At 42.3% G+C, this 13,693-nt stretch overlaps 1 protein-coding gene across 2 annotated transcripts in view; it reads right to left on the reverse strand.

The window, feature by feature from the left end:
• Positions 1-13,693, reverse strand: part of GALNT18 (polypeptide N-acetylgalactosaminyltransferase 18) — a 509,102-nt gene that overhangs the window by 71,829 nt on the left and 423,580 nt on the right. Inside the window, exon 11 of one of the 2 annotated variants that reach the window (XM_075065178.1) lies at positions 5,045-5,430. The exons of the other annotated variant lie outside the window; for it this stretch is intronic. Coding sequence (XP_074921279.1) covers positions 5,284-5,430 — 147 coding nt within the window. The 3' untranslated portion in view covers positions 5,045-5,283. Of the gene's footprint in view, positions 1-5,044; positions 5,431-13,693 lie in introns of those variants that run through there. 2 annotated transcript variants of the gene reach the window in all.

Consider the following 13,693-nt stretch of genomic DNA (forward strand, 5'->3'; position numbering starts at 1 on the left):
TTCCATCAATTCCAGGTTCTCTTGTCTCGTCCATGAATGGTTTGTTCCAGTAGCCCACTTATCGTCAGATTGTCCTGGTTCCTCAACATCTGGCGCGGACCTTGTTAATCCGGGCGACGTCCGAGCCGGCATGACTCTCCTAGTTCGTGTCACTCTCATATTTGTCACTCTCATATTTTCATATATATATTTTAAATGCTGCGAGATCTAAATTTGATCTTGGTATAACCCCATTAACTACCATGCTCTTACCCTGGATGGATGAGGTTAGCCTGGTCTATGTTCAATTTTAGAGATCTTGGGCCAAGTTCTGCTCTCAGTCCCACAGATACAAGCCCTATGGGAATCAATAGGCGCTGCAGCCATGCAGATGACAGCAGAATTAATTTCAGGGGGAGTCGTGGCTGCACAACAGAATTTGACTTGTTTACTGCTGGGGGAGATGAAACACTTGGCTCTGCTAATTTTTTTGTCTGGTTCCTGAACATAGTGGTTGCAGTGTGGTTAGGATTCAGACTAAGGTCTTTTGTGGACTGGTTCAGTTAAAAAAAATTGCCCATACTGTGTGGAGAGCCATTTAAACTGGGATGAAATAAAACAGATTGTAGTTCTTCTCTCTCCTTTCTACTTTTGCTATCTCTCACCATCTCTCACCCCTCTAACCATAATAGGGCTCATAACCCCCCCCCCCCACAAAGTAACTGTTGTAAAGGACAATTATGTCTATGAGTGCAAGAGAAAAGCAAAATCTGTTTTGCCCTTTCCAGCTGCATCCCTAGTGAATGGACTGTGCTGTACCGTATGATATGCTTAGCATTTCTTCCAGGCTGGAAGAAATCACATCAGCCAACTCCCTCAGCATCCTTGGATGCATTAGATCTGGACCCATGGACCAGTGCACATTCAGCTTTTCTAAATAGTCCTTTACCTGTTCTTTCACCACTGAGGGCCTCTCATCTCCTCTCCATACTGTGTTGCCCAGCACAGCACTCTGGGAGCTGACCTTGTCTGTGAAGACCAAGGCAAAAAAATGATTGAGTACTTCAGCTTTTTCCACATCATGTCAATAGGTTGTCTCCCCCATTCAGTAAGGGGCCCGCACTTTCCCTGACCTTCATCTTGTTGCTAACATACCTGTAGAAACCATTCTTGTTACCCTCCACATCCCTTGTTAGCTACAACTCCAATTGTGCCTTAGCCTTCCTGATTATACCCCTGAATGCTCTAGCAATATCTTTACACTCCTCCCTACTCATCTGTCCAAATCTCCACTTCTTGTAAGCTTCCTTTTTGAGTTTAAGCTCACTGTTAAGCCAAGTTGATTGTCTGCCATATTTGCTATTCTTTCCGCACTTCAGGATGGTTTGTTCCTGTGCCCTTAATAAGGCTTCTTTAAAATACAGCCAGCTCTCCTGGACTCTTTGCCCACTCATATTAGCTTCCCAGGAGATCCTGTCCATGAGTTCCCTAAGGGAGTCTAAGTCTGCTTTTCTGAAGTCCAGGGTTCGTATTTTGCTTCTCTCCTTTCTTCCTTTTGTGAGGATCCTGAACTCAACCATCTCATGGTCACTGCTGCCTAGGTTGCCACCCACTTCTACTTCCCCTACCAATTCTTCTCTGTTTGTGAGCAGCAGGTCAAGAAGAGGGAGCTCTACCCCTAGCTGGTTGCTCCAGCACTTGTACCAGGAAGTTGTTCCCAACACTCTCCAAAAACTTCCTGGATTGTCTGTGCATTCCTGTATTGCTCTCCCAGCAGGTGTCAGGGTGATTGAAGTCCCCCATTAGTATCAGGGCCTGTGATCTGAAAACTTCAGTTATTTGTCTGAAGAAAGCCTAAGGACCTCAGAATCTGGCCCACAGAATATAGGTGGTATAGTCAACCTTCACCAATTGTTATCATACATATCAGTGGTACCTTCACTTGCACCTGTACATAGAAGAAAGATTCTGCTGCATGCCTAGTCACCACTGTGTGGTAACTATATATAGCAGAGGGATACTCTTACATAAACAAACTGCTGAAACTTATTAAACAGCTTTAAGAACAACGATACTAAGAATAGTGTGGCCCTGAATGTGAAGTCAGTCTGTAGAGGCAGGTTTGGCACGTTATAGTCTTCAGGAGAGGTTCTGATTGCCACTTAAAGTAGCAAACAATATAATAAAAAGGGAGCAAATAGAATAAAAAAAGAGAGGTAATTCACCTCTACGTAAAACCAAAAGGAAACTAAACCCAGTGATCAGTCAGTGAGTTCCCAACTAACAGCCCTCTCCTCTGCCTCCCCTACACAACTCTGATGTGACTGCCCAAGCGCTACAGGCTGAAATAGATGTCACGCCTCACTTAGGTGAATGCAATAAGAAAAAGGCAAATTCATACCTTTTGAGGGGAGACATTTTCCAGAAGGACGGGTTAGCCAGAGAGCAGCACGTTTATCAAAAAGCAATTGATAAAACCAGCAGTTAGTGGGAAGGTAGAAAGCAACTGGCATTTTTGTAAGGTAACCACCTTCTCTTCATGTGCAATAATGCCTACATCTGTAATTTTCACCCCATGCACCTGAAGAAGTGGGTTTTTTACCAGAATAAATCGGTTAGTCTTTGAGATGCCACCGGACTCCTCGTTGTTTTTGTGGATACAGACTAACACGGCTACCCCCTGATACTTGGCATTTTTTGGTGTATTATGCTGTATTTCAGTTAGTGATATTCTTCCAATTCCTTATTATTTGGTTTTTGATTTCTCCATCCATCCCAGCCCCAAAGCCATTTGCCATTTTTGAATTCAGCAGTTTTTCTGTTGTTGGTGAGAAACATGTCTTAATGCTGCAAAAGTGTATATTTTTTCATGCTGGTAACAGAAAAGGGGTTGCAGGTACTTCCTCACACCTCCTTTCCGTCAACTGAAAAAAAATATTAACACCTGGGCTGAGACAACAGAATCAGTGAAAAAGCAGATTTTTTAAAAAGAAAATTATGCGCATATAAAAACAAAAGGTTATAATGAAAGTGCTGGTTTTACACTGAACTGTAGTGGCTGCTGCCAAGTGACTGGCTGTACTATTACTTTGTGGCTATACTGGACAACATCTCAGTGCTGTAGAGAAAGCTGCTGGCCACAGCAAGACGCCTCACACTGGGCTAAGGAGATGTACTCAGGACTGTGCTTTAGTAGCTGTTTAGAAGAGGTATCAGAATGTTCCACCGGGGAAGGAGCAGCCCAGTGGCGGTACCTGTTAGTATGTTGCTATAGTCTTACTTCTGCAGTGTCTCTAAAGAAAACAGTGTGGGGGTAATGTGGGTACCTCTGGAACACCAGAGGCTGCAGGGAGCAGTAGTGGTGCTAAAGATTCTCTTCAGAGCTCCACACAGTTAACCTGCAAAAACAGCAGCAGCAGCACACAGTGAACAGCATAGATGGAAATCCTGGCTGTTAGATTCTTTCCACTGACAACAGTGGCCAAATTTTGCTTCCAAGATTTTCCAAATTCACAGATTCATTGACAACATTACAAAGAGTGTCCTGGCAGCTGGTCCTATGTCTAAACACTGGTCTACTCTGCCCACATGTCAAGAAGGGGTAAGGTGGGGTAGGCAGTAAAACCAAACTACACTAAGGGGAAACAATGGAAAAAGGCAAACTCTGTACTGAAAGTGTGCTCGTTTCCCACTGCAGCTGCTACTTTGCCATTACCCAAAATCATCACCCCGCCCCTGGTCTGGATAACTTGTGTTAGGGGAGGGAGAAGCGGGAAAGGAAAACAGTCCCATGGGCTAGAGTGCAGCTGCTACTGCAGTCTCAGTGCTGAAGAGGACTCCATGTTCTTAGCACACTGTCTCTATGCCTGGGAAGGAACAAAGGATCCAAGTTGCTGACCCTCCAGCACTGTCCCTTCCACTCCCCTGGTGTGTCCCTCCTTCCCCATCCCTTCCCCGTGTAACTCCTGCAGGGAGCCTCCAACCAGTGGCATTTCACACTGCACATGCTAGGGTTTTCAAGAGTGGGCAGTGCAAGCCTGCATCTGCTCCCATTGAATCTGACGGGGCAACTCCCCCGGGAAGTGGTCTTAGGTCAGCGCTGAATGCTTTGAAAATTCCATCCTCCTTCTGCAGCTCCCCAACTCCTTTTGCACTGTAGAATTGCACCAGTCTGCATGAGCTCTTAGATGAAGAGGCAACATTACCTCTGTATTATTTTGAATCATGTTACAAGATGGGAACACGAATTGATCCCTGTTGTGACTCTGCCTTCTCTTGCAGCAGATTTTAAGTCTTTCTTCTAGTGCTTTGCCCCACCATCCTTCCTAAGAAAAAAAATTGAGCCCCTTTGAAGGAGCAAGAAAATTATAGATGTCACAAGCAGCAGCTTAGCTTTAAATTTACTGTTTGACTCGCAGTCCAATTTATAAGTAATCCTATAAGTCTCCAGCCATTACTTCATTTACCCAGAGAAACCGTAAGCCATAATCATTAATGCTTATGATACTGGTGTCACCTTAGTAGTGATGTACATTTTGAATAGAGAACAACATGTCTCCTTCCCTGCCACCCCGTTGCAGTGCAAAAGTATCATATACTGACTTTTAAATTAAAATGAACACTTTGATGTAAGGTTGCTTTTTGGTTTTGTAAAGTCGATTTCATAAGAATGCAGGGAAGCAAATGTTACCGATTCTTACAGAGTGGCTATAACCCAGCTTTACTTGCTTCATAACCACTAGATGGTGCCTACTGCATCCCCCATGACCTTGGCAGGATCGGATCCAGTGTGGCACTGAGAATCCATCACTCTTGATAAGTCATTAGGGGTGAAATCCCAGCTCCACTGGCAAAGCACCCATTGACTTCAGTGGGGCCAGGATTTCATCCTTGGAGTTGAAGGTGCTCAGCGTCTTGCCAGGATGAGGCTCTAACCAATGAAAACCTTCAGACTGACTTGTTTTCATAGTGATCCCCAAAAGAGACAGAGGCAATGGAATTGAGTTTTTTTTTAAATCAATAAAATTTTATTGTCAGAGTTATAAATATTCTCCATTTGTTCCCTATTTACATTTGCAAAATATTTTAGGATAGCCTACCATCACCAGTCATTCCGCATCTCTATAAATGCCATGAAAATGTCATTATGAAAAAAGTCCATATTTTCAGCCCACAAACCCGATTTCCACACACTCGCAAAAAAGAATCAAAGGAGGGGGGAGAAAAGATACAGTACAGCAGGCAACATTGCAACATTTGCTACACAGTAGCAAAAGGACTGAATTAAGAGTTTCTTAGAATCAGTTATGATGACAAGCTTTTCAGGACATTTGTTATAGACCAGCGTTGGCCAGTGCATTTCTGAAGGACCAGCTGAAATCCAAATTCATTGTCACTGTTTTCCTGTAATTCCAGGCAACGCTTGGATTTTCTGTTCTGGATTGGACCTCCCTTGGAAAAAAAGAAAAGGAAAACCAGTTTTGATTAATGCCAAGTCTTTAGTGTGTGATGTTTCATGTTAGATTAGCAATCAAAAGTCCATCTCTGAATGGTTATTTACTGTGGAAGAGGGCAGACTGAGATGCACTGTAGTGTTAGATTGGGGAGACAAGGTGGCTTTACACCACCTTTATGGATCCTTAATCCTGGGGCGAGCCAGGGGCTAGTTCCACCCTTGATGCAATTCAGGGCACATCTTTTATAGCACTGGGAGAGAGCTCTCCCAGCGCTATAAAAACCCCACTTCCATGAGAGGAATAGCTACCAGCACTGGTGAACTGCCTACACTGGCACTTTACAGTACTGAAACTTGCAGTGCACAGGGGGTGTGTTTTTTCACACCCCTGAGCGAGAAAGTTGCCGTGCTATAAAGTGCCAGTGTAGACAAGCCCTTAGAGCAGCCCCAAGGCTTCTGTTCCAGTAGCTGGGGAGGGAATACAGCAGCAGTCTGGCCATTCCCCTTAAACTGGATGCTGGAGAGCCAGCAAGATGGATCTGTACTACCCAGGCCCTCCCTGTTCAGGCTTCATTGCTCCTTTGTGCTACTGGAGCAGCAACTAGCTGCTCTAACAGAGCCAACGATCTGACCCAGTATGTCCTGGGCTTGCCAGATCTCAAGGTCTAGAATGTTGTTTATAAATGATGCCTAGGCTATCTATTGATGTCATAATTAATCACATGTTGTTTACGTGCCGTGTCAGTTCTGTATTCAGTTTGCAGCCTGTATGCTCCAAATTAAAGGCCTAATTTTGCTCTTTTTGACTTCACTGGGAGCAGGATCAGACCCTAAATTGCTAGGGTCACCAGGGGATTAACTGTAGATAGATGACAAATTACTAGTTTTCCTTCAATTCAGGGTGCAATTTGTTCCTCTCCTTGGTTTAACAATAATAATTATGATGTATTAACGCCATTCTTCCAAGGTTTACAGGGTAATTAGCACAGTGACCTGAAGAAAAAGTTTCTCTCATGCAGGCAGGCTAGCTACCAGTGGTGGTATCTGAAAATCAAAGATTGGAGTGTAAGCCATCAGCCCCAGATTAATGCAGCTAATGTACAGAAACTGCTCCTAGACATGTCAGATATTTGTTTACAATAGAGGACAAAAATCTAACATGATTTTTTTTAAAAAACTCACATTTAGTTTTTTCTCTTCATTTTGCTGAAGCCTGTGTTGGGCTTCATGTTATAAAGTTGCAGTATCACAGATGTCCGCCATAATAACCTCAAGGATTTTAACTTAAATGGGATAGAAATGCTGAGATGTGTTACCCAGGGAAGGCTGTTCAGCAATAACATATGCCATTTGGAACATGACTCTACACCATTCAGGCAGGTGTCGGAATGTGTCCATATGTATGACTGGAGTGAGCAGCAGTTATAATAAGCACCTTTCCCTCTGAGAAACGAACGTCAGTTAAAACCTTTTTCTTGGGAGAGGCAAATAAGGTACATAATTAGGTTTGACAGCTCTGAAGTTTAAATGTGGTTAGGCTTGAATAAGGGAGACCATTTTTAGTATAATCTACAAAATTCAAATCAGGGGCTCCCATAAATCCTTTCTGAAAGGTTTAGATGGGAATTTCAGATTCAATTCTCACTGATTGCTGTGCTTGGCATTCAGCCTTAATATGCCTCCACTACTACAAAAGTGTGATTCCCATTAATAGTTATAATGGTTGTTCCATGTGGCTGTCCCCTGGGAGATTAGACCTCCCTTAGCACTCCAACTGTGTGAAATTCATAATGTTGGCTGTATGAAACGGCACATGCAATTGGTCCAAGTTTAATTTCGTGCCATTTGTTCCTCTCTCTCACCCCAATTGTTTCTTTGGCCCCAGTCCAAAGCTGAATGAAATTAAGAATCTTTCTATTGAGTGTAATGGGGTTTAGATCAGGCCCTTCAGGAAGGATTTCAATTAAATGGCTATTTTCACATTAAAAAAGTGGGCCTATTCTGACAAGGGGAAGCTCACGATCTTCAACGTCTAAGATAAAGAGCGGACGTTACAATACAAATAAAAAGGATGCACGAAATGACTCAGTCTTGAGGGGCCCAATCCTGCAGGGCACTGAAGCTCAGATTTTCCATGGGAGCTGGATGCCTAAATACCTTTGAGAATCTGGGCCTGAGTGCCTCCTAATGCAGTGGTTCCCAACCAGGAATATGCAGAGGTTTTCTGGGGGTACATCAGCTCATCTAGATATTTGCCTAGTTTTACAACAGGCTACATAAAAGCACTAGCGAAGTCAGTACAAACTACAATTTCATACAGACAATGACTTATTGGTCTACATGCTACACACTGAAATATGAGTACAATATTTATATTCCAACTGATTTATTTTATAATTATATGGTAAAAATGAGAAAGCAAGCAATTTTCCAGTAATAGTGTGCTGTGACACTTTTGTATTTTTATGTCTGATTTTTGTAAGTGATTAGTTTTTAAGTGAGGTGAAACGTGGAGATATGCAAGACAAATCAGAATCCTCAAAGGGGTATAGTAATCTGGAAAGGCTGAGAGGCACTGCATTACAGGGTGTCCGTTATGTATGTTAAATGAGCATGGAATTCAGGTTTGTGCATAGAAAACCCACATGAACAGCTTCTGAAAGGACAGATTTCACAGGGACAGATGTGCTTTAATGCCAAGTCACCAGTGTGTGGATTACAGATGAAAATCATTAATGCATTAGTGAAAAATTACTGACTTTGACTTGAGGTACACTTAAATAATAAAATAAATCAAAACGCTGCTTTAGCTCACATTCCAATAGCTATTGAGCATAACAAAATGTAATGAACTGAAATATAGAGTTAATTCAGCAGTGAGGGCTCTATGCTAATAGCGTGCTTCTGAAATGTGAAATCTGCTTCGTAGGCATATGCTCCCAATTGTCAAAAGGCCTAATGCTGCCACAAGGAGTCGAGACTCTCCCCCACCCCTCCCCCCCCCAAAAAAGATGCTCAGCACCTTACTGGAGCATCAGGCCTCAACCCCACCAGTTTCATTATGTTTTTATTCACACAGTGAAGGCTGGATTTATTGATTCCCCAACTATTTCTATTCCCCTTTCAGCTGCCTCTTGCCCTCAAATTATCTTTATTCCAATTCTAGGCAATTGGACAGCAAGTCTATTGTCTTCCTCTGCAGTAACCCTCCCCAGACTCGAGCACAGTAGCACCTTTTTTTACACGTGAAACTAATGGACTAGTAGCTTGGGCTCTGGAGTTTTTGCCTCTGAACTGGGGACATGAGTGCTGGAGGAGCAGTTGCGGCTGAAATGTATATTGAACGCAGACAGACAATTTGTTCTCCTTCAGCGGGAGACTGCACCGTTTGCTGTAATGCAATCTTTTGTGGAGCCACTACTGTTACATTTTTTCATAGCTTTTTTTTTTTTTTGTAAACGTCCTATGGAATATAATAAAATGATACCTTTGTTTGCATTTGGCTTTCGTGTTCCAAACAGTAATGAAGCGGACAGACTGCAAAAGTCATTCAGTAGTGATCTGACTTGGAAATATATTTGCTACTAGGACCTGGGTTTGGCTTCCTTCTCTCATTGCTTTTCAGCGTGTCCTCACGCTGAAAAGCAATGAGATTTATTTAGTTAATTTTTTTTTTTATGAATTATAAAGCTCGGTCTATTCCAGGCCTTGAACCATATGGTATGCGCATTGTCACTACCATTAAGACAATACACTGACCTCTTGAGCAAGCCATCTCTGTAGACATATACAAAAATCAATTAGATTATTTCACTAGGGCTCTTTAGTTAAGAAAAAGCCTCCACTTGCCCCTATTGTGCTTCAGAGTAGTTTTCTTCCATATTCCTGCTCAATAGGGCCAGACCTGTGTGGTTGCTGCCCCTCTGAGAGATTAAGCCATTGTTCTCTGCATATGTGCCCCAGGGCTCAGAAGCAGAGCTGTTTTGTTTCTAACAAGACTTGAACCTTTATGTTTCTATTTTGTAAAAAAACTTATCTTGCTAAAAGCTTCTGTGCTATCTGGAACAGCTCAGTTCCCTCATATTAGCCACCACTACAGCTCCAGTACTACCCATAAGGGTGATATTTACTAGTAACTGCTGAGTGCTGTGCAACATATCAAGCAGCACTCCCTAGCTTTTTTCTCTCCAATGGCACTTAAGTGTAGGTCAAATTTTACATCATAACAGATTGGGAAAAGAGAATGTTTCTAAAAAGAATGGATTACTCTCTTTTTGTTTATTATCAATGCCTTTATTAAAGCAACAAAGAGTCCTGTGGCACCTTATAGACTAACAGACATATTGGAACATAAGCTTTCGTGGGTGAATACTCACTTCATCAGACGCATGTAGTGGAAATTTCCAGAGGCAGGTATAAATATGCAGGCAAGAATCAGTCTAGAGATAACGAGTTAGTTCAATGAGGGAGGATGATGCCCTCTTCTAGCAGTTGAAGTGTGAACACCAAGGGAGGAGAAACTGCTTTTGTAGTTGGCTAGCCATTCACAGTCTTTGTTTAATCCTGAGCTGATGGTGTCAAATTTACAAATGAACTGAAGCTCAGCAATTTTCTCTTGAAGTCTGGTCCTGAAGTTTTTTAGGCTGCAGGAACGGCTACCATTAAATCTGCTGTTGTGTGTCCAGGGAGATAGAAGTGTTTCTTCTGCAGGTTTTTGTATATTGTATTCCTGATACAGCCACAGCACAAACTGGTTGCTGAGCTCTGTGACTTTATCTCCATGCACAATTATTTCCAAATTGGTGACAGTATATACCTCCAGGACGTGACACCACTATGGGCACCTGCATGGCCACAGCAATATGCCAACATTTTTATGGCTGACCTGAAACAACATTTCCTCAGCTCTCGTCCACTCAGATCCTTCTAATCTATGCTACATTGATGAAGATCTTCATCATCTGGACCCAGGGAAGGAGACTCGAAGAATTCCACACGACTTCAACAGCTTCCACTTTACCATCAGCATCAGCCCAGATCAATCTACTTCCTACACACCACGAAACAAATAAGCGGATGGTCGCATTAACAACTACCCTATACCAAACCCACTGACCGCTATGCCCTACCTTCATGCCTCCAACTTCAACCGCGGACACACACACAATTCATCGTCTTAGCCAAGCACTGAGGTACAAACGTATTTGCTCCAACCCTCAGACAGAGGCCAACACCTACAAGAGCTTTACTAAGCATTTCAAAACTATGATACCCGCACGAGGAAATAAGGAAACAAATCAGAAAGCCAGAAATGTACCTAGAAGCTCCTGTTGCAAGACAAGCCCAGAAAGAAACCACACGAATTCCATGGCCATCACCTACAGTTCTCAGCTAAAAACCTCTCCAGTGCCTCATCAGTGATCTACAACCAATCGGACAATGATCCCTCGCTTCACTAGGCCTTGGGAGGCAGCCAGTCCTCGTCCACAGACAACGCACCAACCTTATATCTCACCAGCAACCAACACACGACCATAGTAACTAATCAGGAACCATGCAAAAACCTCAAAGCCAACTCTGCCACATAGCTACACCAGGACATCAATCACAGGACGCTAACCAGATCAGCCACAACATCACCAGTTCATTCACACTGCATGTCCACCAATGTATATAACATATCATGTGCCAGGAGTGCCTCTGCTATGTTCATCGGCCAAACGTGGACAGTCCCTAGTAAAAGGATAAATGGACGCAAGTCAGATATTAGGAATGGCAATATACAAAAACCTGTAGGAGAAAACTTCAATCTCCCTGGACACACAATTGCAGATTTAAAGGTAGCCAACCTGTAGCAAAAAAACTTCAGGACCAGACTTCAAAGAGAAACTGCTGAGCTTCAGTTCATTTGCAAATTTGACACCATCAGCTCAGGATTAACCTCGTTATCTCTAGACTGATCCTTGCTTGCATATTTGTATCTGCCTTTGGAAATTTCCACTACATGCATCTGACGAAGTGAGTATTCACCCACAAAAGCTTATGCTCCAATACGTCTGTTAGTCTATAAGGTGCCACAGGACTCTTTGTCGCTTTTTACAGACCCAGACTAACACGGCTACCCCGATACCTTATTAAAGCAGTTATCGTGTACTCATTGCTGTAGCCTTTGGGTACCTTTCACATGGTTTGGATCTCACATAAATATATTTCTGCCAGGTTCTGTCCGATTCTCCCCTCCCATCAAAACCTTCATCAGGAGTTGAGCACACTCAGCACTACCTGTTAGAACAGCGGCTCTCAAACTTTCCAGACTACTGTAGCCCCTTCAGGATTTATCTTGTGTACCCCCAAGTTTCACCTCAATTAAAAATGACTTGCTTACAAAATCAGACATAAAAATACAACAGTGTCACAGCACGCTGTTACTGAAAAAAATGCTTATCTTCACCATATAAGTATAAAATAAATAAATTGGAATATAAATATTGTACTTACGTCAGTGTACAGTATATAGAGCAGTATAAACAAGTCATTGTCTGTATGAAATTTTAGTTTGTGCTGACTTCGCTAGTGCTTTTTATGTAGCCTGTTGTAAAACTAGGCAAACACCTAAATGAGTTGATGTACCCCTAGAAGACCTCTGCAACCCTCCAGGGGTACGTGTACCCCAGGCTGAGAACCACTAGCTGTAATATACAGTCTTCCTTTAGAGTTTGCATTTACTGTATGGCATTTGTACACAATAAGTTTCTTTTTTAGCTTTTCTTTAGTGAGAGATTTGTGTTGTGACATCTGAGAGAGTCATTTTATATACTCTGCAAACCCCACAAGCAGTGAGTAGCACCCACTCACAGAGGAAGTCCCATTGCGCTGTATAGGGCTACTCTTGCGAGTCAGTGCTACCCAACAAGAGTAAGGCTTTTAGAAACTGGCTCTCAGTAATCAAAAAGCAATGTACAATAGCTTGCTGCACACCAATTTACAGTCACACATGGTTCAGCCTTGCTGAATGAATGCTAGAGTCCAGGGTGCTGATAATTAATTACATTTAAATGTAACTGCCCTTGCTGAATTTACCTAAAATTGCTCCTTTGATTTGTTGTTTGATCATGGATGTGGGGTGGGTTTTTTTTAATGGGATTCAACCTTCCTCAATATGTTTGTCATGGGAACTGGGCTGGTGGAGGGAGAAGCCACACATGGAGTAGTGATCCTTGCAAAACTGGGCCCTAATTGAAGGCTTTTGCAGAAGAACGCAGGTTTCTGTTAAGCTGCAGTAAATGAAAGGCGCAGATTCACAGCATCTCTGAAAATCAGGCCCATTGTTCCTTGAAACATTTTCTATGGTAAGATTTACTAGCTAGCCGAAGAGAGTTTGAATGTTATTTTTCCTCATCTCTTTTACAAAAACACAAAAAACAAATTACATGTGCATATATGATTCTAGCTGAGAAGAGTACAGTCCAGTATTTAGCTTTCTTAGCGGTGTCTGTTCCAGGGTTGTGGGAAGAGATCCTACAAACCATGTCTCCAGCTGCCTTCAGTAGTCCCATCCCAGAAAACACATGCTACATGGAATTCATGCATTTACTGGTTTGTAATTTTCTGTTATCACCAGAATCAATGACCCAAAATATTTGCAGGTGCAGTCCCAACTTCAATGCGTGTTATCAAATCTTTGATTTGTTTAATTGCCTCTGTACCAAAGCATGGGCAAAGATTGTGGGAAAACCTGACAATCTGAGATGTATAAAATATATCACCTCTATCCAACTGAAGCATGTGAGTTTATAATTCACTTTCTGTGAGCACTGGAGCAAATAAATCTCAGCATGTCAGATTTTTGCCAAATTGGAACACAAAACTGATGTGTGCATGGGATGAAGCAGCTTCCTTTAAAATTAGAGCAAATACTGGATTATCTAGATCTCTGTGAATCACTTACTGAAGATGGCCTTCACTAAAGAGATTGCTGAGATGAGGACATGCCAACGTAACAGTGACACATATAGGGAATAACTCTTTGGTTGAGTTGACAATATCTTTTTAGCCGATTACCTTTAAAAAGCAATATTTATTTTTTTATTGTGACTACAGGCAACAGGTTATTCCAGATTCTGATTCCTGTTGGTCATGTTCATCTACAGAAACCTACTTTTATCTCTGCAGAGACCTGCAGTACCTTCTGTTTCTACAGGGACATTACTTATGTCCCACACATTCATGGGTTCATTTTCATGGAATATAAATACTAAA

This window comes from Chelonoidis abingdonii, chromosome 4 (genome assembly GCF_003597395.2).
Source record: "Chelonoidis abingdonii isolate Lonesome George chromosome 4, CheloAbing_2.0, whole genome shotgun sequence".
Taxonomy (NCBI): domain Eukaryota; kingdom Metazoa; phylum Chordata; order Testudines; family Testudinidae; genus Chelonoidis; species Chelonoidis abingdonii.